This window comes from Vipera ursinii (assembly GCF_947247035.1).
Source record: "Vipera ursinii genome assembly, chromosome: 2".
NCBI lineage: Eukaryota > Metazoa > Chordata > Lepidosauria > Squamata > Viperidae > Vipera > Vipera ursinii.
Genome location: NC_139513.1, coordinates 19,739,168 through 19,766,636, shown reverse-complemented (window position 1 = coordinate 19,766,636; position 27,469 = coordinate 19,739,168). Strand labels below are relative to the sequence as shown.

Here is a 27,469-nt window from a genome sequence, read left to right as displayed (position 1 = left end):
CACTAGCAGGGAAGTTAGGCATAGAGAACAGAATAACAGTATTGGCTGCAGACAATTAATGGGAGGGGAAACTTTCCTCACATTCTCACTTTGTTTACACCTGCTCTTGTTTCTATTTATGTGGCAGGTTCTCAGTTGGGATCCATGAGCATGTTGATCAACACCAACAACCAGAAGGTTTTGAAGATATCTCCTGTCCCAGAGCCAGGTTCATGGACCGTGAATATGGAGCCCTTAAACACTTATACAATACAGGTTGAAGGCAAAAGTTTGCTTGACTTTAATTACCAGATTATGCAGAAGGAGGATGACTACGTGCTTCCAGTCCAAGGACGACCAGTCCAAGGTACCTTTACTCTTTCCTTCAGATCTGCCCAGTGTAAAAATACAGGTAGTCCTCGACTTACAACAGTTCAGAGTTATAACAGCCTTAAGAAAAGTGACTTATGAACGTGTTTCCACACTTATGGCCGTTGCAGCATCTCCATGGTCATCCAATCAAAAGTCAGACACTTGGCAACTGACTCATATTTATGATGTTTGCATGTCCCAGAGTCATGTGATCCCTTTTTGCGACTTTCTGACAAGCGACGTCAACAGGGAAGCCAGATTCACTTAACAACTATTTATTTAACTATTTACTTATTATTTAACAACTGTTTCATTTAGCAACAGAAATTTTGGGCTCAGTTATGGTCATCTGAGTTAGCCCGGGAGTTCTTGGCCTCCATGACGGCCATGGACCTGACCCAAGTAATTCAGGGTCTGACTCATGGGAGGGGGACACACTCTCGACCTAGTTTTCTTATCTGGGCAGTGGCCTGATGATCTGGGAGGGGGCTCGTCAACTATTGTCCCCCTGTCATGGTCCGATAATCACCTCCTGCGGTTGGTCTTCCATTATGCCACCCCCCGCTGCTGGGCTGCAGAACCGACCAGGTGGTTTTGCCCCAGGCGCCTAATGGATCTGGAACGGTTCCAGACGGCGCTTGGGTCTATACCTACCCCCCTCACTCACAGCCCGGCCGACGCCTTGGTGGATGCCTGGGAAAGGGCTGCCACCAAGGCGCTCGACCATGTTGTACCCTTGCGACCTCTGACCCGGCGCAGATCCCGGTGGGCTCCATGGTTTTCTGTGGAGCTCCGGGAGATGAAGCGTAGGAGACGGGGTCTAGAGAGCTGTTGGAGGTCCAGCCGATCCGAATCTGACCGATTGCAGTTAAGAATCTTTATAAGGTCTTATCTTGCGGCGATGAGGATGGCGAAGGCTAATTACTTCACTGCCCTCATCGCGTCCGCAGATAATCACCCGGCTGCCCTGTTTAGGGTGACTCGCTCCCTTCTTAACCAGGAGGTGAGGGAGGATCCCTTACAGGGACGGGCCGAGGAGTTTAGTCATCATCTGACGGACAAAATCGCTCAGATCCAGGCCGGTTTGGACTCTGACTGGGCAGAGTCTTACGTGGAGGAATCGGACGGTCTTGAGCATGTCAACTGGACTGAGTTCGATCCTGTTTCCCCTGATGATGTGGACAGGATGATGGGGAGGCTGAGCTCCACCACCTGTTTGTTGGACCCGTGCCCCTCCTGGCTGGTTTATGCGGCCCGGGAGGAGACACAAGGCTGGTTCCAGGCAGTAATAACTGCTTCCTTGAAGGAGGGTATCTTCCCCGCCGCCTTGAAGGAGGCGGTGGTGAGACCCCTCCTCAAGAAGCCTGCCCTGGACCCGGCTGTTTTAAATAACTATCGTCCGGTCTCCAACCTTCGCTTTTTGGCGAAGGTTGTTGAGAGTGTGGTGGCGCATCAGCTTCCTCTGTTCCTGGAGGAAACTGATTATCTGGACCCATACCAATCGGGTTTCAGGCCCGGGCACAGCACGGAGACGGCATTGGTTGCGCTAGTGAATAATCTCTGGCGGGCTTGGGACAGGGGTTGTTCCTCTGTCCTAGTCCTATTAGATCTCTCAGTGGCTTTTGATACCATCGACCATGGTATCCTACTGCGGCGTCTCAGGGGGTTGGGAGTGGGAGGCACCGTACTACGGTGGTTCTCCTCCTATCTCCTGGGCCGCTCGCAGTCAGTGTTGACGGGAGGGCAGAGATCCACTCTGAGGCCTCTCGTTTGTGGAGTCCCTCAGGGGTCGGTTCTCTCTCCCCTCCTGTTCAACATCTATATGAAGCCGCTGGGCGAGATCATTCGGGGTTTCGGGGTGGCGTATCATCAGTATGCTGATGATACTCAACTTTTTTCTCCACCCCGAACCAACCCAGTGATGCCCTCGCCGTGATGTCCCGTTGCCTGGAGGCAATCCGGGGCTGGATGGGGAGAAACGGGCTTCATCTCAATCCTGCCAAGACTGAGTGGCTGTGCATACCGGCATCTCGGGTTAACCAGACTATTCCATCTTTAACATTGGGGGGTGAGGTGTTCCCCCCCCGGTTGATAGGGCTCGCAACCTGGGCGTCCTCCTGGATTCACGGCTCAATTTTGAAGACCACATAGGAGCTGTGACCAGGGGGGCTTTTGCCCAGGTTCACCTGGTGCGCCAGTTGCGACCCTACCTGGACCGAGATGCCCTACACACAGTCACTCATGCGCTCGTGACCTCCCATTTAGACTACTGCAACGCTCTCTACATGGGGCTGCCCTTGAGGACCACTCGGAGGCTTCAGCTGGTGCAGAATGCGGCCGCGCGAGTTGTGATGGGGGCTTCCTGACACTCCCATGTAACACCTCTACTCCGCGAGCTGCATTGGCTTCCGGTTGCCCTCCGGGTGAGATTCAAGGTGCTGGTGATGACCTATAAAGCCCTAAATGGCTTGGGTCCGGGATATTTGAGGGAACACCTGCTGCCGGCATCAAGTTCCCTTCGTCCAGTGCGCTCCCACAGGGAGGGCCTTCTCAGGGAACCGCCGGTAAACGATTGCCGGCGGATAACACCCAGGGGGAGGGCCTTCTCTGTGGGTGTGCCTGCCCTTTGGAACCAGCTGTCCGCAGAGCATAGGACTGCCCCCGACCTTCGTTCATTTCGCCGGGACCTGAAGACCTGGCTCTTTGAGCTTTCCAGCCCAGGCTGAGAGTTTTAATTGGGGTTTTTTTCAGGGATTAAATTTAATCTTTTTAATCGTTTTTAATTTTTGTATCAATGTTTTAAGTACCCTGTAAACCACCCTGAGTCCTTCGGGAAAGGGCGGTATATAAATTCAATAAAATAAATAAATAAAAATAAATAAATAAATAAATAAATAAGTCATGGACTACCTGTATAAATGAGAAGGAAATTAAAGGGCCTGAGTAAGTTTGGAGAAATCTGGGAGGGAGGGAGGGAGGGAGGGAGGGAGGAATGGAGGGAGGGAGGGAGGGAGGGAGGGAGAGAAGGAAGGAAGGAAGGAAGGAAGGAAGGAAGGAAGGAAGGAAGGAAGGAAGGAAGGAAGGAAGGAAGGAAGGAAGGAAGGAAGGGAACGGTTGCTGGAATTGGGTATGTGTAGTTTAACGAAGAGAAGGGTGAGGGGTGACATGATAGCAGTGTTCTAATATCTCAGGGTCTGCCACAAAGAAGAGGGAGCCAAGCTATTCTCCAAAGCACCTGAAAGCAGGACAAGAAGCAACGGATGGAAACTAGTCAAGGAGCGAAGCAACCTAGAACTAAGAAGAAACTTCCTGACAGTTAGAACAATTAACCAGTGGAACAACCTGCCTCCAGAAGTGGTGAATGCTCCAACACTGGAAGTTTTTAAGAAGAGACTGGACAGCCATTTGTCTGAAATGGTATAGGGTTTCTTGCCTGAGCAGGGGGTTGGACTAGATGACCTCCAAGGTCCCTTCCAAATTATTATTATTATTATTATTATTATTATTATTATTATTATTATTATTATTATTATTATTATGGAAGGAAGGAAGGAAGGAAGGAAGGAAGGAAGGAAGGAAGGAAGGAAGGAAGGACTGTTTCTTGACTCTTCTGCATCTCCTTCAGGGTTGAACTACACGGTCTCCATGAAGCTGATGGGGGATGTTTCAGGCATGCAAGTCCTGCGCTTGGTGCCTATTTCTGAAGACGGAACTCCTCAAGAACCTATACCTTTGAATCAATCCTTCGATGCTTTAGGCAACCTCTTTGCTGTTGGAACTGTTTCCTTGCATGGCCCAGTACGTATCCTTTCCTGGTAGTTATTTGGTAAAACACAGCTCATTTTTTAAAATTAGGGTATCCTGTCAAGAGCCCTTTAAGACTGAGAAAGTAGAGACTGGTTCAAAGTGGGCTAGTGACCAACCTGACTGAGCAGGGATTTAAAGCGGAGGGTGCCTGATCCCATTCAAACAATTTAGCCACTGCATTTGACTAACTCCTGGCTACTGTTCAGAAATGATGGAAGCAGGGCTTTTTTTCTCATAGAACGCTCAGAACGGAGTTCCGGCACCTTTTTTGGATGGAACCTTGTAGGGTAGGCAAGGTGGGTTGTATGACATGTGTGAGTTCCGGCACTGTTTCTTTTACATAAAAAGCACTGGATGGAAGAGATACACCTTAATGTACCCAAATGGTGATCAGTAGCCAACCAGAAATCTCCCTTTTAGAAGCACCAAGGTAAAGGTAAAGGTTCCCCCGCACACGCATGCTATCGTTTCCAACTCTAGGGGCCGGTGCTCATCTCTGTTTTAAAGCCGAAGACCCAGCGCTTGTCTGAGGACGTCTCCGTGGTCATGTGGCCGGCATGACTAGACGCCAGAGGCGCATGGAACACTGTTACCTTCCCACTGTAGTGATCCCTATTTTGCTACTTGCATTTTTACGTGCTTTCGAACTGCTAGGTTGGCAGAAGCTGGGACGAGTAACAGGCACTCACTCTGTTACACGGCACTCGGGATTCGACCGGCCAAACTGCCGACCTTCTGATCGACAAGCTCAGCGTCCAAATTTCAAAAGTCAAAGCTCATGATATATCCTAGGGAGGCAAAAAAGTAAGATGGTGGACACTATCAAGGCCACCACACCCCGTTATTTATATGCCTCACATGTAAAAAAAGCGTCAAGGCTTGGATGACATGATTGTGGCCGCCACCTTGACTTTTTTGACACAGTCCCCTCCTGACAGACACTCCTGCAGCCAATAAATTGGGATCAATGAGGTGAATTTGAACTTGATATCAGGTGTCTTACTACAGATCTACTGAATTTCTGAGAGGAGGATCTGATTCTTTGTAAGTTTTGTACAGGTAGTCCTCGATGTATGACCACAATTAAGCCCAACATTTCTGTTGTTAAGTGAAACATTTGTTAAGGGAGTTTTGCAAAACTCACTTAACAAATGTTTCTCTTATTTTATGTTAAGTGAACCAATGCAACTGATAAGTTAATAACCCGGTGTCAGTGATGAAACTTTGGCATCTACGTGCCTCTGGGTTTCAACTTGCCTTTAGATTAAGGGGGGAGTTGTTTCTTTCAAGTGGATTAGATGGGGAAACGAAATATTTATGATTTAGCTGAAGACCATGAGAGGTTGATATTTTTCAAGGACACCAGACCAGGTGTGGATTTGAAGCAGACGGTTCCCATAACAAAGTGAACTTGTTTATATGAACTACATAAGATGTTGGGGGTTTGGCTGGGAAAATTATTGTTTAACTCTATGAATTGGACTTGGAAACTCAGAGTTAGTTTTGCTTCGACATACCCATGCAGTGTATCCAATAAACAGTAAGATTTTTGGAGATGGAATGAGACGGAGTTTTATCAGGATTCTCAAGCTGGATGTTGACACCTAGACATTAAGTGAATCTGGCTTCCCCATTGGCTTTGCTTGCCAAAAGGTTGCAAAAGGGGATCACATGACCTTGAGACACAGCAATGGTCAAAAGTATGAATCAGTTGCCAAGCATCTGAATTTTGATCACCCGATCATGGGGAGCCTGGAAAACTAGTAACTGTGAAAAACAGTCATGTCACTTTTTTCAGTGCCGTTGTAACTTTGAACAGTCACTAAATGAACTGTTGTAAGTCGACCACTGCCGGTAATATGTCTCTCATTTAAGTCATAAATATGCACGGGAAGAATGTGGAAGATTTTTTAATAAATATTTCTCCATCTTTTCCTTTCAGAAAACCTTGCTGAAAGTGGAGGGAATTTCTCCAGGCAACTTCTCCTTTGTACGAATCAGTGGTGATTCCATCACAACCGAATCTGTGCAGATCCTACCTCTGGAAGACCAAAATAGTAAGTCCCTAGCAGAATGGAATATATAAGCAATAATACAGAATTAGCAGTTTTGTTTTTGGTTCATTTTCTAGCATTTTTTTTCATTATTTAGTCCGGGTCTTTCTATGTCTTTCTATGTTATAAGAGCCTTGGTGGAGCAGTGGGCTAATGCCTCCTTAAGTAACACCAGCTGCCTGCAATTAGTGCAAGTTCGCTTCTCACCAGGCTCAAGGTTGACTCAGCCTTCCATCCTTCCCAGGTAGGTAAAATGAGGACCCAGATTGTTGGGGGCAATTAAGCTGACTTTGTAATATTGCCGCTTGGAGTGTGTGTGAAAGCCCTACTAAGCAGGCATATACATAGAATGAAGGCTATTGCTAAGCACATTGATTTGTGCTTAGATTGTAAGCTGAGCTGAGTCTTCGGAGAAGGGCAGGATATAAATGGGAATGAATAAATAAATAAATAAATAAATAAATAAATAAATAAATAAATAAATAAATAAAATAATAAATATGTCAAGGGACGCGGTGGCTCAGTGTGTTAGGACGCTGAGCTTGTCGATCAGAAGGTCGGCAGTTTGGCGGGTCGAATCCCGAATGCCGCGTAACAGAGTGAGCGCCTGTTACGCGTACCAGCTTCTGCCAACCTAGCAGTTCGAAAGCACGTAAAAATGCAAGTAGAAAAATAGGGACCATTACGGTGGGAAGGTAACAGCGTTCCGTGCGCCTTTGGCGTCTAGTCATGCCGGCCACATGACCGTAGAGACGTCCTCGGACAAGCGCTGGCTCTTTGGCTTTGAAACGGAAATGAGCACCGGCCCCTAGAGTTGGAAACTACTAGCACGCATGTGCAGGGGAAACTTTACCTTTACCTTTACCTTTCTATGTCAAAAAAAAGGGAAAAATTGCTTAGGAATTTTCATGTGTATTTCCTCTCAAAGCTTGCATTTTTAATGCTTTTGGCAGTGTGATTTTTCCAAGCATTATTTCTTTTTGCATGCGTGTTGTACAGCAGCTTTTCCCAAATGGACGAATGGCTAATTAACACACTGTTAACACACTTTTTACTGTTCCTACCTTCTCCTGCAATAGCTGTAATCATTAGAATAGCTTCTGCTTTCTAGATTTAAATCAAGAATTCCAGGAAAACTTGATGGCTGAGTGGCTGTTTGGCAGCATGCAGGTTATCTGTATTACAATATATCTGTATCTCAAACATCCCTCATCCAGGATTTCCTGCTCACTTTATTTGGCTGGGATTTGGTTGGACTACCAAATATTTTAAAGGCCCGTTATATCTTGGTCCAAGATTTCTTCTGACAATAGAAAGGGGAAGCAGACAGTCCTTCTCCACATCCTTGAGTGATGTTGCAAGAGCATCCAAGGTAGCATCCATTGACTACTGCCACTGTGTTCTTACCTGTCAAATTTAGTGTTAGTCCTGTCGCCACTTAAGCCTCTAAATAGAAACGATCCTTGGCTCCATTTGTTGAGAAAGGTACAGTTTTATTAGAAGTCAGGTACATTGCAGTAGTGCATATCCAGAACAGAGAATTACACGCCAAAATCCATTCGTTCAACCTGTCCCTCCCTTAACTGCCTCCCATCCCTCACTGCCCCCACCCGTGACCAATCAGGCTCAAGCAACATGTTTTCAGAATGGTCACTTCAAGTGTAGATTGGTATGCAACTGCCTTCTTCTCCCAGCTGGGTGACCTTGAAGCAGCCTCTTGAGAAGATAAAGTAGTCACTTGCGTTTTCTCCCAAGCATTCCACCTCCCATCCACCCTCCCCAGAATTCTAAGCCAGAGCTTTTCAACCAGTGGTACGGGTACCACCTGTGGTACATTGGCACCTGGCAGGTGGTACGCGACCATCCTAGAAAAGTGGTAGCAGAGGAAGGGAATGAGCTGAACTGGTGGTAGCACTGCACAAGCCAGAACGAGAGACGGCTGGAGCTGCAGGGCTGTCAGGACTCAATGGAAGCACCAGGATCAGCGCCAGGCTCCAGCTGGAGCTCGGCGCTGATCCTGGCACTTGTGCTGAGCCCAGAAGCACCGATCAGCTGGAATGTTGCAGCATTTCCAGGGTCTTGTGATTTACATTCAGATGCTTGGCAACTGATTCATATTTATGACGGTCACAGTGTCCCGGGGTCATGTGAAGTGACCAAAAACTGTTGTAACCACCCAGCAGACGGGGGGGGAATAAAAACCAAACACCACCCCACCCCACCCCCGCTGCCAATCCTCAACAGAAATGCTCACAACAATGAAAACCTCGGACAGGAGGAAGAATGCCGCCAGGCAGGCAGGCAGGTGTCTTGAGGGCCACTTTTTTCAGTGCCATTGTAACTTTGAACAGTCACTAAGCAAACTGTTGTAAGTCGAGGACTACCTGTACTTCATCACTTTTTTCCTTTTTTTTTAAGTTTTTGACACCTTGCTAGGCGAGTGGTGGTACTCGGATGTTGCCATATCCTAAAAGTGGTACAATGGGTGGAAAGGTTGAAAAGCCCTGCAATCTAGGCACACTGTCAGCACATGGTAGCGAAGCATAAGCAACCATAAGATGACAGCTGACATTTAGCACACTTCCAAGAGAGATCTACGTGGACATGTAGAGAAGGAATTCTTTGCATGCTTCACTTGCGTGTGTGTGCATTGGTACTTGGTACTTCTGAAGCTTGATGAAGAGGATGTGATCTTCAGAAATACTGGCCCTAGTAGGTGGGTTTTGCTTAGGTGACTCAGGATCCTCCAGACATATGTGGAGTAATTCTCCTTTGTCACCAGCTATGATTTTTGACAGGACACAGTGTTTTACCAAACGAACCACTTTTCATCAGTAATATTTTGTGTCTGACTCAGTTGGAGAGCCATCATCTTGAAATAAGTGAAATTGAAGAAAGATTTATGCAGGAGAGGTTTTTTCTATGGCATCTCATAGAAAATTGATATTTCAGGATACCATAGTCCTCTACTTACAACAGTTCGTCTAGGGACTATTCAAAGTTACAACGGCACTGGAAAAAGTGACTTATGACTGTTTTTCACACTTTACAAACACTGCAGCATCCCCGTGGTCATGTGATCAAAATTGGGATGCTTGGCAACCGGTTCATATTTATGACGGTTGCAGTGTCCTGGGAGGTCATGTGATTCCCCCTTTTGTGACCTTCTGACAAGCAAAGGCAATGGGGAAGCCAGAGTCATTTAACAACCAAATTACAAATGTAACGACGGCACTTAACAACTATGGCAAGAAAGGTCATAAATTAGGGCAAAACTCACTTAACAACTTATCTTGCTTAGCAACAGAAATTTTGGGGTCAATGGTAGTCGTAAGTCAAGGATGATCAGTACTACGATAATATTTCACCTATATTGTGAGCACATTGCTATTTTTTCCCTAGGCACAATGGCACCTGGTGGGACCTTGGAACTCTCTGTCCTGGTGGTCAACTATGGAGCAGCTAGAACATATGCTTTTAAAGTTTGGGATGATCGAGGTTTCATTATCAGCTATCAACCAAAAGAACATTTCCTGAACACAGGAGAAAATATTACCCTGACGGCAACCTTTAATGCCCCCATTGCAAATAACAGCTTTGTCTCCAGGTAGGTTAACACTGCCCTGGTGGATATCAAGAACTTGTAAAGATGGGAGTTTGCCAAGAGAAAAAAGCGGAGAGAGAATCTATGTGTCACCTGGAGAATGAAAAATGCTTTCTGGATAAAGAGGGGAATGTATTCTTTAGCTAGATAAGGAATATTGTTAATTGAATGAGAGCCAATTTGGTGTCATGCTTTAAGGCATTGGACTAGGAGAGACCTGAGTTCTAGTTTTGCCTTAGGCAGAAAAGTAGGTGGGGGACTTTGAGCCCCGCCCTCTTTTTCAGCCCCAGGAAGAAGACAAACCACTTCTGAAAAATCTTGCCAAGAAAACTCCAAGAATTTGTTCAGACAGCCTCCAGGAATAATAGAATCACACAGTTGGAAGGAAACCTTGGAGGTCTTCTACTCCATCCTCCTGCTCAAGCAGAAGATCCTATACCAGTGGTGGCAAACCTATGGCACGCGTGCCACAGATGGCATGCAGAGCCCTCTCTGTGGGCATGCACACCATCACCCCACCCCTAGGCCTTCAGCTGGGTTTTATAAAAACCTTTTCGCTTTAGGGCTCCGCCGCCGTGTGCAAAAAAAAAAAAGGTTCAATCAATTTCAACTTCTTGTGGGGGAAAAAAAAATCTGGCAAAGTTGGAATTGATTGATTGAATCTTTTAGTCCCAGTCTGCTGTTACCACCGCAGCCACGCCCACCCAATGGGCCACGCCCACCCAGCACCCGATGATACATAAGTGGGTTTTGGGTTGCAGTTTGGGCACTCGGTCTCTAAAAGGTTCGCCATCACTGTCCTATACTTTTCCAGACAAATGGCTGCCTAGTCTCTTCTTAAAAATTTCCTGTGATGGAGCGCCCACAACTTCTGGGGATAAGCCGTTCCACTGATTAATTAAACTCATTAATTAATGAGACAAGGCACAAAACCGAACTTTAATACAATGGCCCGTATAATACGTTTGAAATGGAGTGCGGTGGCTCATGCGGTTAGAACACAAGGCTGACGATCGGTAGGCTCGTGTCTGAGACCTGGTTGCTGCCACATGGCAGGTTGAGTTCCTGTCACTCGCTCCAGCTCCTGCTGACTCAGCAGTTTGAAAGCGGGTAGATATATGGGTACCACTTCAGTGGGCAAGTTAATAGGGACATACTGTATTGGAGCCCCCAGCTGGGTTTCCCCCCTCCCGAGCAACAATGATGTCACAGGCTAATCCTTTCAACTCAGAAACATCTCGGTACTTCCAACATGAGAGCAAGCAAGCCATACTTTTGAAAAGTTTTTTGAAACATGGTAATGCAGCAGAAACAGTGGCTCAGCGGGTTAGGATGCTGAGCTTGTCGATCAGAAGGTCGGCAGTTTGGTGGGTCGAATCCCGAGTGCCGCGTAACAGAGTGAGCACCTGTTACTCGTCCCAGCTTCTGCCAACCTAGCAGTTCGAAAGCACATAAAAATGCAAGTAGAAAAATAGGGACCACTACAATGGGAAGGTAACAGCGTTCCATGCGCCTTTGGCGCCTAGTCATGCCGGCCACATGACCATGGAGATATCCTCGGACAAACGCTGGCTCTTCGGCTTTGAAACGGAGATGAGCACCGGCCCCTAGAGTCGGAAACGACAAGCACGCATGTGCGGGGGAAACTTTACCTTTAATGCAGCAGAATGGAGCAGGGTTGCAGAAACAGGGAGACCATCGTTTGTTGTTAATGAATCCACAAATGTTTTTTTTCCCAGCATTGTGACATTCACTGCTAACAGCGGTTCTGCTCAGAACTACCTGAAAATCCCCATCAGCATTATTCCAGAAACAGCATTGGTAAGCCTGAGATTTTATTCACAGCGATTAGTCCTTACTTAATCTTCCGGGAAGAATTCTGTTCTTTTCCTGCTTAAGACCCCCTATTACCAAGGACTCATAATCTGATTTCTGCAGCATCTTGTAAACTGAGAGAATTTCTTCTGCTAGGTTTAAAGCTTGCATTTACCGTAGCAAGAGTGTACAGTAGCAGAAACTGGCCCAATTTGGAGATCGATCAAAAAAGCCATCTCTTTTATATAGGTAGTCCTTGACTTATGACCACAGCTCAGCTCAAAATTTCCGTTGCTAAGCGAGACAGTTATTAAGTGAGTTTAGCCCCATTTTACGACCTTCCTTGTCACAGTTGCCAAGTGAATCACTGCAGTTGTTAAGTTAGTAACACAGTTTTTTAAGAGAATCGGGCTTCCCCATTGATTTTGTTTGTCAGAAGGTCAGAAAAGGGGATCATATGACCCCAAGTCAGTGCAGCCATCATCAATACATGCCAGTTGCCAAACATCCAAATTTTGATCGCGTGACCATGGGGATACTGCCATGGTCATAAGTATGAAAAACTGTTGTATGTCACTTTTCCCAGCACCATTGTAACTTTGAACTGTCACTAAATCAATGGTTGTAAGTCAAGGACTACCTGTATGTATACCCTTCCAAAGGGAGAGTTGAAAAGCATGTTTCCATCCAGACATATACATCAGGCTACAAATGTACAAACAGGCTTCGTCTCAATCCTGCCAAGACTGAGTGGCTGTGCATACCGGCATCTCGGGTCAACCAGACTATTCCATCTTTAAAGATGGAGGGTGAGGTGTTACCCCTCGTTGATAGGGCTCGCAACTTGGGCGTCCTCCTGGATTCACAGCTCACTTTTGAAGACCATATAGGAGCTGTGACCAGGGGGGCTTTTGCTCAGGTTCGCCTGGTGAGCCAGTTGCGACCCTACCTGGACCCAGATGCCCTACGCACAGTCACTCATGCGCTCGTGACCTCCCGTTTAGACTACTGCAACGCTCTCTACATGGGGCTGCCCTTGAGGACCACTCGGAGGCTTCAACTGGTGCAGAATGCAGCTGCGCGAGTCGTGATGGGGGTCTCCCGATACTCCCATGTAACACCTCTATTCCGCGAGCTGCATTGGCTTCCAGTTGCCCTTCGGGTGAGATTCAAGGTGCTGGTGATGACCTATAAAGCCCTAAATGGCGAGGGTCTGGGATATCTGAGGGAACACCTGCTGCCAGCATCAAGTTCCCTTCATCCAGTGCGCTCCCACAGGGAGGGTCTCCTCACGGTGCCGCCGGTTAAAGATTGCCGGCGGGTAACACCCAGGGGTAGGGCCTTCTCAGTGGGGGCGCCTGCCCTGTGGAACCAGCTGCCAGTGGAGCTGAGGACTGCCCCCGACCTCCGTTCATTCCGCCGGGGCCTGAAGACCTGGCTCTTTGAGCTCTCTGGCCCAGGCTGAGAATATTTTTAATTTTAATTTTAACTGGGTTTTAATTTTCTCAGGGTTCTATTTAATCTCTTTTAATGTTTTAATGTTTGTATTGACTGTTTTTTAAATGCCCTGTAAACCGCCCTGAGTCCTTCGGGAAAGGGCGGTATATAAATCTAAATAAATAAATAAATGTAGAAGGAAGTATCCTAATGTTAGTCATTTCTCCATTGCTGGTTAACCACATGCAAGTTAAACATCTTCCGTATTTCTCAACCATGGCACTTTGAAGACTTGTGGACTTCAACTCCCAGAATTCTCCAACCAGCCATGCTGGTTGGTGAATTCTGGGAATTGAAGTCCATACATCTTCAAGTTGCCAAGGTTGAGAAACACTGCTTCAGAGCATCACCCAAGCCCTCTCTTGTTACTGGTTTTTTATTATTATTATTATTTCTACTTCACATTTCTAAACCACCCATCTACCTCAAAGAGGGGCTGTTCCTTTGGCATGATGGTTAGATGATTCTAAAAAACAACCTCTGAAGGCAAGCAGTTCCACTAGTTAATTGTCCTGGCTGTTAGGCAGCTCCTCCATAAGTCCAGGTTGCTTCTCTCCTTGATTAGTTTCCGTCTATTGTTTCTTGTCCTGCCCTCTGGTGCTTTGGAAAATAAATTGACACCCCCCCTCCTCTTTGTGGCAGCCTCTCAAGAAAGAGTCAGCTAAAGAGTCAGTGCCATTCCAACCAATGCAGGTTCTACGGTTCTCAGGAAGTTGGCTGAGAATTCTGGGAAATTTAGTCCTATTGCAGAGAAGGAGTGACAGAATCTGGGGGCAGAGTTAAATGAAGGATCAGCCTTGAATCCCTACATGGCCACAAGCAGACTAAGTCCAAGCCCCTCCCCCGCCCTTAGATTCTGTTGGCCCTTATTTAGCTCCAAGCAGGTGTGAAGTGTTAGTTGAGAAGATTCCTCTGCATTTGGGCATTTTAGCAATAAATCAGTTTACTTAGACCAGGTGTCTTCAAACTTGGCCCTTTTATAACTTGTGGACTTCAACTCCCAGAATTCCTCAGCCAGCCAGCCAGAGTCTGCCATATTGGAAAAAGGATGTCTACATGTCCTTGTACTTGCATTTTAAATTAATGTACTCATGTACTATGGCTAAAGGTAAAGGTAAAGGTTCCCCCGCACATGCATGCTAGTCGTTTCCAACTCTAGGGGCCGGTGCTCATCTCCGTTTCAAAGCCGAAGAGCCAGCGCTTGTCCGAGGACGTCTCCGTGGTCATGTGGCCGGCATGACTAGACGCCAAAGGCACATGGAACGCTGTTACCTTCCCACCGTAGGGGTCCCTATTTTTCTACTTGCATTTTTACGTGCTTTCGAACTGCTAGGTTAGCAGAAGCTGGGACGAGTAACAGGCGCTCACTCTGTTACGCGGCACTCGGGATTCAACCCGCCAAACTGCCGACCTTCTGATCAACAAGCTAGTTTTATTACTAACCGACACGTTTGCTATTCAACAGGAGACTGATGAGATCCCACCTGTGTACAAAATCAGAGAATTTGTCATGCCATGTAGGGGCAACATCCAAAATGTACCAGAATGCCGTCGTCATTCTTGGCAAATGTCATTCACTGCAGTAGATGACCAAAGTGCTGTAACCGTCAAAATCAGTGCAAATCCTTCTGGTCTCACTTGCACCCCACAAGGAGGTGATGTGAAGAATGTGATGTGTGAATATAGGTTCGTATACATCCATTGTTCTTGGGGGGGGGAAATTAGTCATAAAATATTTTTCCCATTTGCATCAACAATCACCTAGTCTTGTCCAACCTCTGCATGCAAGAGAGCCTTAAAGAGTCCTGAGTTATGCCAGTGCAAATTGCTGCGCCTCCAGAGGTATAAAGTCTAAGATGGTTCGTCAACTATTATGCTGTGGCCACTTTAACAACTGCAATAGCACTTAGACTTACATACCACTTCACAGTGCTTTACAGCCCTCTCTAAGCGGTTTACAGAGTCAGCATATCCCCCGCCCCTCATTTTACCAACCTCCGAAGGATGGAAGGCTGAGTCAACCTTGAGCCGGTCAGGATCGAACTCTTGGCAGTGAGCGGAGTCTGCCTGCAATACTACATTCTAACCACTGCACCACTGGGATTCAGTCCTCCTTTCTGGTCCTCAAGTACACTTTTTCTACACCACTGTTCATTCTTTCCCCCCACTTCCCCCCCAGCCAAAAATGAGGAGAAGAGCTATGGGGCCACAGTTATTTCAGCAGGCTTGAGAGGGCACCAGCTTCTGAAAGATCACTTTCTCTTGCTTCGTTCTATTCTCTGGAAAGCGTGTGATTAACTCTGTTTCAAACCTCTACACTTTTGCAAGACTGCCCAGCAAATTTGAGAAGGTGTGGAGTTTGAAAAGAACATAAAACCCATTTTCCTCAGTTCAACAATTTGACAGCCCCTCCAGCCACTGCCTTTCATCTAAGGAGCCTCATCTAGCCTTCTTCTCACTAACTGGGGTTTTTGGGAAGAAGTAAGACTCCCACAATCTCAGTTAGTCTCCAGCATTTATTTTTTCTTCTTTTCTTTTTACGATCCTGTAATCCCTTGCTTGGGGTGGAGTCGGGGCAACTGAATGGAGCTGAGTGTTTACTGGCCGGATGCTCTTCCTGATGCCTAAAGGAAGTTTGCAGGAGATGTTTTCTCTTTGCGCCCTGATAGAGAAATATCTATTGCTGCCTAGGATTGAACTCTCAACCTTCTGAGTGGGAGGCCAGCATCTTCACCTCTAGGTGCCGCTCCAGTTAGTCTCTAGCAATGACTACTTCAAATGGTGCAAAGAAAATTAAAATGATTGCATCCCACCCTGAAAATAAAAACTAATTTTCCTGCAGTTTTAAACATAATGCTTGTCTACATAACAGAAACGTGAATCTTGAATCTTTCTGATTCAATTTTACTTGAACTTCCTTTTGTTTTCTGTGAAAGTTCCTTTAATCTGGAGCTTAAGGAGAACACTAGACTAGACTAGACTACTCTGGAATAGAATAGAATAGAATAGAATAGAATAGAATAGAATAGAATAGAATAGAATAGAATAGAATAGAATAGAATAGAATGGAATGGAATGGAATGGAATGGAATGGAATGGAATGGAATGGAATGGAATGGAATGGAATGGAATGGAATGGAATGGAACGGAACGGAACGGAACGGAATAGAATAGAATAGAATAACAGAGTTGGAAGGTACCTTGGAGGTCATCTAGTCCAACCCCCTGCTCAGACAGGAAACCCAATACCATTTCAGATGAATGATTGTCCAATCTCTTCTTTAAAACTTCCAGTGTTGGAGAATTCACAGCTTCTGGAGGCAGGTTATTCCACCGGTTAATTGTTCTAACTGTCAGGAAGTTTCTCCTTAGTTCTAGGTTGCTTCTCTCCTTGACTAGTTTTCATCCGTTGCTTCTTGTCCTGCTTTCAGGTGCTTTGGAGAATAGCTTGACTCCCTCTTCTTTGTGGCAGCCCCTGAGATATTGGAACACGGCTATCATGTCACCCCTCGCCCTTCTCTTCTTTAAACTACACATACCCAATTCCCAATTGAGAGCCAGATTGTTCTAGCAGCTAAGACACCAAGCTAGAAACCAGGAGACTGGGAGTTCTAGCTCTGCCTTAGCCATGAAAGCCAGCTGGGTGACTTTGGGCCAGTCTCTCTCTCTCTCTCTCTCTCTCTCTCTCTCTCTCTCTCTCTCTCTCTCTCTCTCTCTCTCTCTCTCTCTCTCTCAGCCCAACTCATCTCACAGGGTGGTTGTTGTGGGGAAAAGAGGAGGAGGAAGGAGTCTTAGGTCTCTTGGCCTTGAGTTATTTATAAAAGTAGTAATAATTAAGGTGAGGTAGTCCTCCATTTACAACCTTTCATTTAGCGACTGTTCAAAGTTGCAACAGCACTGAAAAATAAGGTTTTCTCACACTTAAAAACCGATGAAGCAACCCCACGGTCACGTGATCAAAATTTTGATTGCTTGGTATCCTGGCATGAATTTACAATGGTTGGAGCATCCTGGCATAATGTGATAACCATTTTCAACCTTCCCAGCTGGCTTCCAACAAGCCAAATCAATAGGAAAAGTCAGATTCGCTTTAAAGACCACATGAATCACTCAACTGAAGTGATTCGCTGGGAAAAAAAAACATAGGGAAAAAGAGAGTAAAATTGGGCATGACTCGTTTAACAACCACCCTTTTCTTTAACCGCAAACATTCTGGTCTCAGTTGTGGTGGAAAGTAGAAGACTACTTGTAAATGTAAGGGCAAATAAATCTCCGTGTTCGCCTTCTCTGCCCTGGACTTTACAACATGACACCCCAAAGCTCGTTTTGCCCCTTGCCTGCCTTACGAATCTGCACTATCCACTTTTCAGCACACAATATCCCTCAACATATCACAATATCACCCTGTCAACAAAAGTGTGTATAGTCAAGGCTATGGTCTTCCCAGCTGCAATGTATGGCAGTGAAAGTTGGACCATAAAAAAGGCTGAGCGCCAAAGAATTGAAGCCTGTGAACTATGGTGCTGGAGAAGACTCCTGCGAGTCCCTTGGACTGCAAGGCGATCAAACCGGTCAGTCCTAGAGGAGATCAACCCTGACTGCTCTTTAGAAGGCCAGATCCTGAAGCTAAAACTCAAATACTTTGGCCACCTAATGAGAAGGAAGGACTCACTGGAGAAGATCCTAATGCTGGGAAAGGCTGAGGGCAATAGAAGAAGGGGACGACAGAGAGCGAGGTGGCTGGATGGAGTCACTGAAGCAGCAGGCGTGAGCTTAAATGGACTCCAGAAGATGGTAGAGGACAGGAAGGCCTGAAGGAACGTTGTCCATAGGGTCGCGGTGGGTTGGACTCGACTTCGCAGCTAACAACAACATCCCTCAACACTAGCAACAGTCTTTATTATTGGCTGAGCTTCTTGTTATATGCAAAGAACAAGCCGAATAATTAATCACTGATAACAGTTTTGCCTGCTGGTTGTGTGCTTATTCCCGAGGATTTGTGAAAACCAACCGGCTTCTAACTATTTTGAAATAGACTAAGAGCGCCCTCTTGAGCTTAGAAAGTTTCCAGCAAAAATAGAAAAGGCAGTTCTTTATTAATTTAATCCCCAGGTGTGAAATATCTTTTCCCCAGGGGGAAATAATCCAAAATTAGAGTAATGATTTTATTAATTTGAAACCCATATTACAAAGATTCGCCACTATTACAGAGATTTTAGCCAGATCTCTGTTAGGTAAGCAGTAGCAAAAAATGTTGGTGCTAAAGCAGGCAAAATATACAATTATTAATATTAGCTAATATTTAGGACAGCGCATACATTAAGTATGTTTTAATTTTATTTTTTTCTTGTTTTGAAATCCCAGGGTTTTTAAATTTATGACAAAATTTATTTTAACTCGCTGTGCAATGCAAAAAATCAAAGCAGTACAATGACTTTATTTTTTTTATTAATATCAAAATAATGTCAGTAGTTATATAATAGAAACCCTACATAGGTTATAAAGATTTAAAGCAAACTGAACATAATGGAAGAAAAAAAATAGGAAAAATAAAAAATGACTATATAATCTCAATATGAAATTAATTTGGCCCTTAAGCCTATTAGATCTACACTCTTTAGAAAAAAATATTGGTCCATCTACTCATTTTTAGAATAGATCCGTAATTCCAAATAATAATAATAACAATAATATCATAACACATATATGGAATCCATTCCTTAACATCAAGAGAATAAATTTCTTTCCATCCACGTAACATTACTAATTACTGACATTACAAATCCCCATCTTATTAAAGCAATTCCTTATTTTGAGAAAAACTGACATTCTAAATTCCCAGTTATTACTAAACTATAATTGTGAATGTAAAGAATAAATATTAAATATATTAGTAGCGGATAATTGTATCGACTATATTTAAATTTAATCTGAACAAAATTTCATTTTAGTCATGCCCTGACTAGTTATTTTCAAGGCATCCAGTTCAAACTCCAGTTTCAGCCCTCAACCCAAAAGGAGCTGCACAGCATTTGCAGAACGCTAGTCCGTATTCTCAAAATTGTTCCTTTTCTTTCTTCACAGATCAAAGTAAAATAATGTATGTTTTCATTTCAAGGAAAATATGCCACCTTACTGTGCAGCATAAGAAAATAAGTATAGGTCCTTCTCGACTTTCAACCACAATTGGGACCACAATTTTTACTGCTAAGCGTAGTGGTTTTTAAGTGAGTCTCACCCAAATAATAATAATAATAAAGTTGGAAGGGACCTTTGAGGTCATCTAGTCCAACCCCCTGCTGAGGCAGGAAACCTTATACCATTTCAGACAAATGGCTGTCCAGTCTCTTCCAGTGTTGGAGCATTCACAGCTTCTGGAGGCAGGTTGTGCCACTGGTTAATTGTTCTAACTGTCAGGAAGTTTCTCCTTAGTTCTAGGTTGCTTCTCTCCTTGATTAGTTTCCATCCGTTGCTTCTTGTCCTGCCTTTAGGCGCTTTGGAGAATAGTTTGACTCCCTTTTCTTTGTGGCAGGCTCTGAGATATTGGAACACTGCTATCATGTCACCCCTAGTCCTTCTCTTCATTAAACTAGACATACCCAATTCCAGCAGCCGTTCCTTATATGTTTTAGTCTCCAGTCCCCCAATCATCTTTGTTGCTCTACTCTATACTTTTTCTAGAGTCTCAACATCGATTTTACATCGTGGTGACCAAAACTGGATGCAGTATTCCAAGTGTGGCCTTACCAAGGCATTGTAAAGTGGTATTAATACTTCACGTGATCTTGATTCTATTCCTCTGTTAATGCAGCCTAGCCCTGTGTTGGCTTTTTTGGCAGCTGTATGACCTTTCTTGCCACTGTTGTTAAGTGAATCACTGCCATTGTTAAATGAGTCACGCAGTCATTCGTTGAAACCAGATTCCCCCACTGACTTTGCTTGTTGGGAGCTGGCTGGCTGGGAAGACCACAAATCGCATGTCCCTGGCACGCTGCAACTACAACGCTGCATGCCAAGGGTCTGAATTTTTGATCACATGACTTTAGGGGTGCTGCAAGGTCATAAGTGCAAGGACTGATTGCAAGCCACCTTTTTCAGTTTTGTTGTAACTTCAACAGTCGCTAAATGAATGGTCGTAAGTAGAGGACAACCTGTACTTTGCATTGATGGAACGTGTTAGCAGCGGAGCCGCCTTGGTGAATTGGTCACACCCTCTAAATCTTTCACTGCTTGCTGAATTCTAGCGCCTTGGTTTTTAGTCCTCATGCAGCTTGTAGCTGTCCAAACTCTTCCTCCTTCACGCTCTCCTGTTATTTATCCGCCTCGTTATTTTGGCTCCCCTCTGTAGGTCAACCTGCTGTGATTCTTTTGTGGAAGTTTTGATCAGTGATGAGGATGGAAACACAAGCAGTTTCACGATGGGCTACAGAAACCCTACGCCTACACCTCGTCTTCATTAAAGCATTTTACCCTCTACTCTTTAGTCAAAACTAGACAACGCGTGAGCCTGGGTCAAAGATAAGAGATATTTTCTTACCAGATTCCTCAATGTCATCAAGAATGGCAGATGTAGGAGATGGCCCGGCTCAGCTCGAGGAAGGGATCAAATGTGTCATCAGTCATGAATCCCTTTGGGACCACAAGAGATCTAAGTCCAGCTCACCTTTGACTCTTTGACTCTTAGTAGCTCAGATTCTTGTAGAGAGCTTAAGCTTACAATAAACCTTTATACTCATTTGAATGGCCTGGGTTTTCTGATTTACCTGGCGCTTGATAGCACGGCGTCTAATGCACTGCTTTCACTACAAATGTTCTTTAAAATTTAGGGTATCTGCCTTGAAAATAGTCAGTGTCGAACTGTACTGCAGCAGGCCTCAATCTTCTGGGCACCAGGAACAGGTTCTCTGGAAAACAATTTTTCCATGGCCCGGAGAGGGGGATATGGTTACACGCAGTACCTAGATCTCATGCGTGTGCAAATGAGGCTTTGCTCGCTTGTGCAGCCTGGTTCCTAACAGGCCACGGACTGGTAGTAGTCTGCAGCTCAGGGATTGGGAACCCCCGTTGACCACAGGAAAATTTTAATGACATTTTGTGTTAGGTCATAAAATGCTTTATAAAATTTGCCAAATTTCAATTCTATGGGAATCAGGGGTCCCAGACTTTATAGCCAAAAGTATTCCAGTTAGAACAGACATGTCAAGCACAAGGCCTGGGGACCGGATCCGGCCCGCGAAGTGGTTTCATGTGGCCCGCAAAGCCATCCTGGAAACATTGAGGGAACAGCCCCCACTGCCTTGGCCCTGGCCCAGAGACCCTCCTCCTGACAAAGACCCTCAGATCTGTCCCACTCCTGCCCAGGCCCCCATAGGCACCCTTGATGCGAACGATGTAGAGCTGGCCTTGCCCACCCAGTAGGCCATACGTACTCTAGCCACGCCCACCCAGTAGGCCACACCCACCCAGCCCCCTGAGGGCAACCGCAATGCTGATGCGGCCCTCAATGAAATTGAGTTTGACACCCCTGAGTTAGAACTATTTGGAACACTGTGTGTAAATAACAACCGCAATTTAAAAATAAATAAATAAATAAAATGTCAACTATGAATCTGGAAGGTGTATCTATCAGGCCCTTAAGGTAAGTCCAGGTTAAGGAATAGATTGTATCAGAAATCCTGGAGCCTACTTTATTGATATAGAGCAATGTTTTTCAACCTCAGCAACTTTAAGGTATGTGGATATCAATTCCCAGAATTCCCCCATGCATCTTAAAGTTGCTGAGGTTGAGCAAAACTAGTGCAGGATACGGTAAGTAAGGAATCTTGAAAGCCTGATGGCATTTTCCCTCTGTGCCTCCCTCCCTCCTGCTTATATCAAAGAAAGTTAAGATGGATCCAGGGGACAGTGGGAGAATAACACAAGCAGTGCAACAACATCACAACAAAAGCACTGCTCATTTCCTACGCACTTTGCAATATCACGTGGAGAAATGTGTAGATCTATCCGAATAGACTTTGTGAGCTCTCCTGAGGGGAATACAACACAATTTTAAGGGACATCTCCAACCACCTTATAGATTTTGTTTGCTGTAGCGCTGGTCCACCAAGGACAGCGTTACTGAGGACAAAGGATTAAGAGCCCAGAAAGCAATAGATTTTCTTTTGAAAAAGCTTGTGGCCAATATAAATTCAAGAAATGCATCTTCTCCCATTGGCCCTTCTCGGCACTAGCATTCAAAGTGCACCTGCTGAATTTCAGCCTTATGTTTCTCAATCATAGAAATTTTAAGACCTATGAACTTCAACTCCCGGAATTCCCCAGGGCTACTAATTTTTCAGATACACTTATGGATAAGATTTGAGGAATGGAGATGCTGAAAAATAACTTGCATCTCTCAGGCAGATTCCTTTGTTCACTTTCACTCCAGAAATGATGTACATTGAAGAAATGTCCTGATGCAAAATGGATCTTATTTCTGGTCCCTGGGCTCCCCTTACATTGAGATCATAATCAGCCAAACTGAAGTACTTTTGCCCCATCTCCCTGGCTGATCCAAACAAAACTAACCTCAGAAGTAACTATGTCTGTTGAGAGTATGTATGTACGTATGTATGTATGTATGTATGTATGTATGTATGTATGTATGTATTTATTTATTTATAGAAAATCTATACAGTCGTCCATCTTAAACAAGCAACATCTTAAACATTGCACCTTTCAAATGTTCTTTAAAGTCAGCCCCATATAGATTACCTTGCAGTAACCGCAATCAGGAAGTGATAGTGCGTAGAGCACAAACAGTTACAGCTAGTGCAAAAGATGAATCTGTGCAATGCCCTCTTGACTACATTGGCCACTTTCTTTTTGAGCAGCAGCCAGGAGTCCAGGAGGATCCCCAGACTGCACACCAGCTCTGTCTGGGGGGATGTTATCCCATAAAGAGGTAAAGATGAAAAAAAATCACCAGATCCGGGGGACCCAAAGACCCAGTGTTACTTCATCTTGCCAGGGTGAGATGTAACCTGCTCCCTCCCATCCAGACCCTCACAGACTCCAGTTTGAGGGCAAGAATAGCGTTCCATATGTCCTAATGGGAAAATGGTGGCCCATCTTAATACCCATCCAGTATTTGAGAGAGGTTGCCACCAAGAAGAGGGAGTCAATTTATTTTCCAGAGCACCAGAGGGCAGGACAAGAAACAATGGATGGAAACTAATCAAGGAGAGAAGCAACCTGGAATTAAGGAGAACAATTAATCATTGGAATGACTTGCTTCCAGACGTTGTAGGTGCTCCATCACTAGAGATTTTTTAAGAAGAGATTGGCCAGCCATTTGTCTGAAATGGTTTGAGGTTTTCTGCTAGAACAGGGAGATGGACTAAAAACAGACGTCCCCAACCTTTTGGGCACCAGGAACCGGTTCTGTGGAGAAAGGTTTTTCCACAGACCGGAGAGTGTGTGGTTTTGTGTGCTGCCTGTAATCCTACAAATGGGCCTTTGTTTGTTTGTGGCATGCCACGGAACGGTACTGGTCCACAGACTGGGGGTTGGGGACCCCTGGACTAGAAGACCTCCAAGGTCCCTTCCGACTCTGTTATTCTACTATTCTGTTATCAGAAGGCTGCATTGTGCTCTTGTGCCGGAAAAACGTAGAAAGTGACAAAGGTCTCTAAAGCACAATGCTTTCAAAGCAAAAACACAGTGAAAGGTTTTTAATGTCAAAGTTGAAGTATGCACATCTTTAAAGTTGCCAAGGTTGCAAAACACTGATCTAAACAAACAGGACTCACATACTCCCCCACTGCAACCCACGGGGCTTCAGCAAATACCAGTCTGGCAACTGGTCAAAAACTCAATTTGTAACCTTCCTCCTTGCAGCTGGAGGGTATGATCCCGATTTCATTAGAAAGGCAATTTCAATATGAAAAAAAGAAGAAGATGAACAATTGGCAAGAGGCTCCTTTTCCCACCCACCCACCCACCCCCGTATCACTTCAGCTATTTAACTCCCACAGCCAAGACAGGCAGGCAGAGGTTGTGAGGCAGACCTGGGGGAAAACTCGTTTAGTTTTGTCCTGCCTGCCCAAGTCGAGCCGCAAACTATGCTGTTGTCCAGGGAACTTCCTTTGCTTCTCTGCGTGGGACTTGTGAGTGGGTTTTATCACAACCACGAATTGGAGGGCTTTGCTTCAAGTGACTCCACCGATGCCAATATCACAGAAAAGAGGATGATGCAGGCGATCATGGAGAAAAACCCTTTGCCTGGAAAACAACTCAAGAAAGGTGGAACACTTAAAAAGAAGAATGCCACTGAACCGTTGAAAGCCTGTTTTGAAGGTAACCGGTGGGTGGGAAGGTCTTCCTATGATGTGTCCTGCTTTCCTCCAGGTACAAATAGATCCTCCATTTTTCCTACGGTGAAATCCTGAAAAAACAGGAAGTTTCATATGACCCCCAGAAGGTCCATTATTTCCATCTGCCATGGTGTGACTCGGTTCTTTTTATGATTGGAGGTGTGGGTTAAGGTTACGAGGATGGTAACCAACATAGGGAACCAAGTTGGTGGATCTTATGGATCTTCTATACTGTACATAGCAAAACTATTTACAATGGATATTAACAACAGAATCCTGGCTTCTACAAAGGTCAGGTTTCTTCTTAGGCCTCTCACCGAGAGTCTATTGCAGGGGTGTCAAACTCAATTTCATTGAGGGCCGCATCAGCACTGCGGTTGCCCTCAGGGGGCCGGGTGGGTATGGCCAGGGTGGGCGTGGCCTACTGGGTAGGCGTGGCTAGAGTGCATATGGCCTACTGGGTGGGCGTAGCCAGCTCTACATCGTTCACATCAAGGGTGCCTATGGGGGCCTGGGCAGGAGTGGGACAGATCTGAGGGTCTCTGGCAGAAGGAGGGTCTCTGGGCCAGGGCCAAGGCAGTGGGGGCCGTTCCCTCACTGTTTCCAGGATGGCTTCGCGGGCCACACAAAACCACTTCGCGGGCCGGATCCGGCCCCCGGGCCTTGTGTTTGACATGTCTGGTCTATTGCCCTCTAACGCTCCTCCTGAATGCTTCATTTCCTCCCCATACTTCACTACATCTTCTTCTCCCATTTCCAGGATTGTGAAGAAAGCGTAGAAGGGGGGAATGTGCTGGATTCACAAATGAATGTGCTCAGCACTGCTCATCTCTTTTCCTTGGATCCCCTTTTGTGTCTTCTCTGTTGGGAGAAGGACCTCTCTTGGGAGTCTTCTGCCAGTTCTTCCCCAGAGACTAGGGCTTTATTAAAGACCTTCTGCCCACAGCCACCTTCTCCCTCTTTCTTCTCTTGGTTGAAGATACCTTTCCAGGACTTTGGTTCTCTCCCTTCAGAGAAGCTACCATAGAGTTTTCTTCTCCAACTGAGAAACAGCTGAGAACTTCTTCCAACTCTATTATTCTATGTTCTCTCAACTGCTCTTCACACTCATATCAACTTTGCTCTGCAGCTTTTTCTCCCTTTTCTCTCCAGCTCTTCCCTTCTAAAACAATCTGTGCAGCTCTTATTTTCTTTCTGTGTTTTTCCCCATCTTTTTCTCTCATAATATTAATAATAATAATAATAATAATAATAATAATAATAATAATAATAATAATAATAATAATAATAATAATAATATAAAGTTGGAAGGGACCTTGGAGGTCATCTAGTCCAACCCCCTGCTCAGGCAGGAAACCCTATACCATTTCAGGCAAATGGCTGTCCAGTCTCTTCTTAAAAACCTCCAGTGTTGGAGCATTCACCACCTCTGGAGGCAGGTTGTTCCACCGGTTAATTGTTCTAACTGTCAGGAAGTTTCTCCTTAGTTCTAGGTTGCTTCTCTCCTTGACTAGTTTCCATCCGTTGCTTCTTGTCCTGCTTTCAGGTGCTTTGGAGAATAGCTTGACTCCCTCTTCTTTGTGGCAGCCCCGGAGATATTGGAACACTGCTATCATGTCACCCCTCACCCTTCTCTTCGTTAAACTAGACATACCCAATTCCAGCAACCGTTCCCTCTTCTCTCTTTCTCCAGTTCTGGGTCAGACCAGCAGCACGTGCTCTACAAAAACAAAAGAAGACATTGCTTAATGATTACGTTTCAGCAGACCGTGCAACTCACATATAACTAAACCAGTTTTTCTGAGGTAAAAATGTTCTCCCTCCTAGTTTTTAACTGCTAAATTTCAGCGACATTGTGTTTATTATATTTTTCCCCCAAAAAGTCAGCAAAATCAAAAGGTAGTCAGCCTGTACAAGGCATCAGGGAGACATTTTGTTTCATATGGTGCCCATTCAGGAGAATGTCACCAAATTTTCATTACTGATTTGTCTTCACAAACATGGCTGACTGACAAAAAAATCATCATTTTCTTCCCTATTCATGAATAAACAGAACTGAGGCTAGGAACCCTGGGGAAGGCGGGAACGCACATTCCAAGCAAAATATATGAACTTCTGCCAAGTTCTAACTTTTGCCACTTCCGATGAAGACCAAAAGCTAATATTCAGTATCGGGAGTCTCCCCAAAAGTCCCTTCTAGAAAAATGAAAACATTCACATGTAGACCAGCCAGTTAGAGATAGTTCTAAGTCCAGACTGAAGTAGGCGTGTTTAGTCCAGCCAGGAACATGTTCCCGCAAAAGTGTTCTGGGCAGAGTGAAAAAAGAAAGAAAGAAAGAAAGAAAGAAAGAAAGAAAGAAAGAAAGAAAGAAAGAAAGAAAGAAAGAAAGAAAGAAAGAAAGAAAGAAAGAAAGAAAGAAAGAAGAGATGGAAATGAGAAGTAAAGTGCTGGTAAAGTGGCAAGAGAATAAGTAAGTTGTTTCAATAAAGGAGAATATTTTTTGGCTCTGGCTTGAAATGATGGGTCCTTGGTGCTCTCTGAGCTTGGTTGCTTTCTTGCACACATTTCATTATCCAAACTAGGTAACATCTTCAGTGCTAGTCCATTAGCCCTGATGATGTTATCTAATTTGGATAATGAAACACCTCCAAGAAAGCAACTGAGCTCAGGTAAGATGTTTAGACCTGTCACAGGTGCCTTGCGCTGCCACCCTTGAATGCAGGGAGGGCACATCCAAGGGGCCAATCTGCCCTACTGTTGATCTTCCAGCATCTTCCTTTCCACACCTCTCTCTAGCCAACATAGCTATGATTAAGTGAGATTGGGGAATAGATGGATGGGTGGTGTCAGGATTCCGAATGACAAACCCAACCAAGTAAACACCTTCGAGGCTTTCCGAACTCTTAATGTAAAACTTTACTGAGTAAAGTTTTTTCAGCATGCATTTGCAAAAAGTATAGAATTCCCCCCTCCTCCTCCTCCTTGG

At 45.1% G+C, this 27,469-nt stretch overlaps 1 protein-coding gene across 1 annotated transcript in view; it reads left to right on the top strand.

The window, feature by feature from the left end:
• The window catches only part of LOC310634340 (von Willebrand factor A domain-containing protein 7-like), a 60,902-nt gene extending 40,045 nt beyond the window's left edge, over positions 1-20,857 (top strand). The window contains exons 11-17 of the mRNA XM_083352630.1: positions 128-346; positions 3,977-4,149; positions 6,101-6,215; positions 9,615-9,819; positions 11,556-11,637; positions 14,594-14,814; positions 20,477-20,857. Coding sequence (XP_083208756.1) covers positions 128-346; positions 3,977-4,149; positions 6,101-6,215; positions 9,615-9,819; positions 11,556-11,637; positions 14,594-14,814; positions 20,477-20,588 — 1,127 coding nt within the window. The 3' untranslated portion in view covers positions 20,589-20,857. The remainder of the gene's footprint in view (positions 1-127; positions 347-3,976; positions 4,150-6,100; positions 6,216-9,614; positions 9,820-11,555; positions 11,638-14,593; positions 14,815-20,476) is intronic.
• Positions 20,858-27,469: the final 6,612 nt, after the last annotated feature.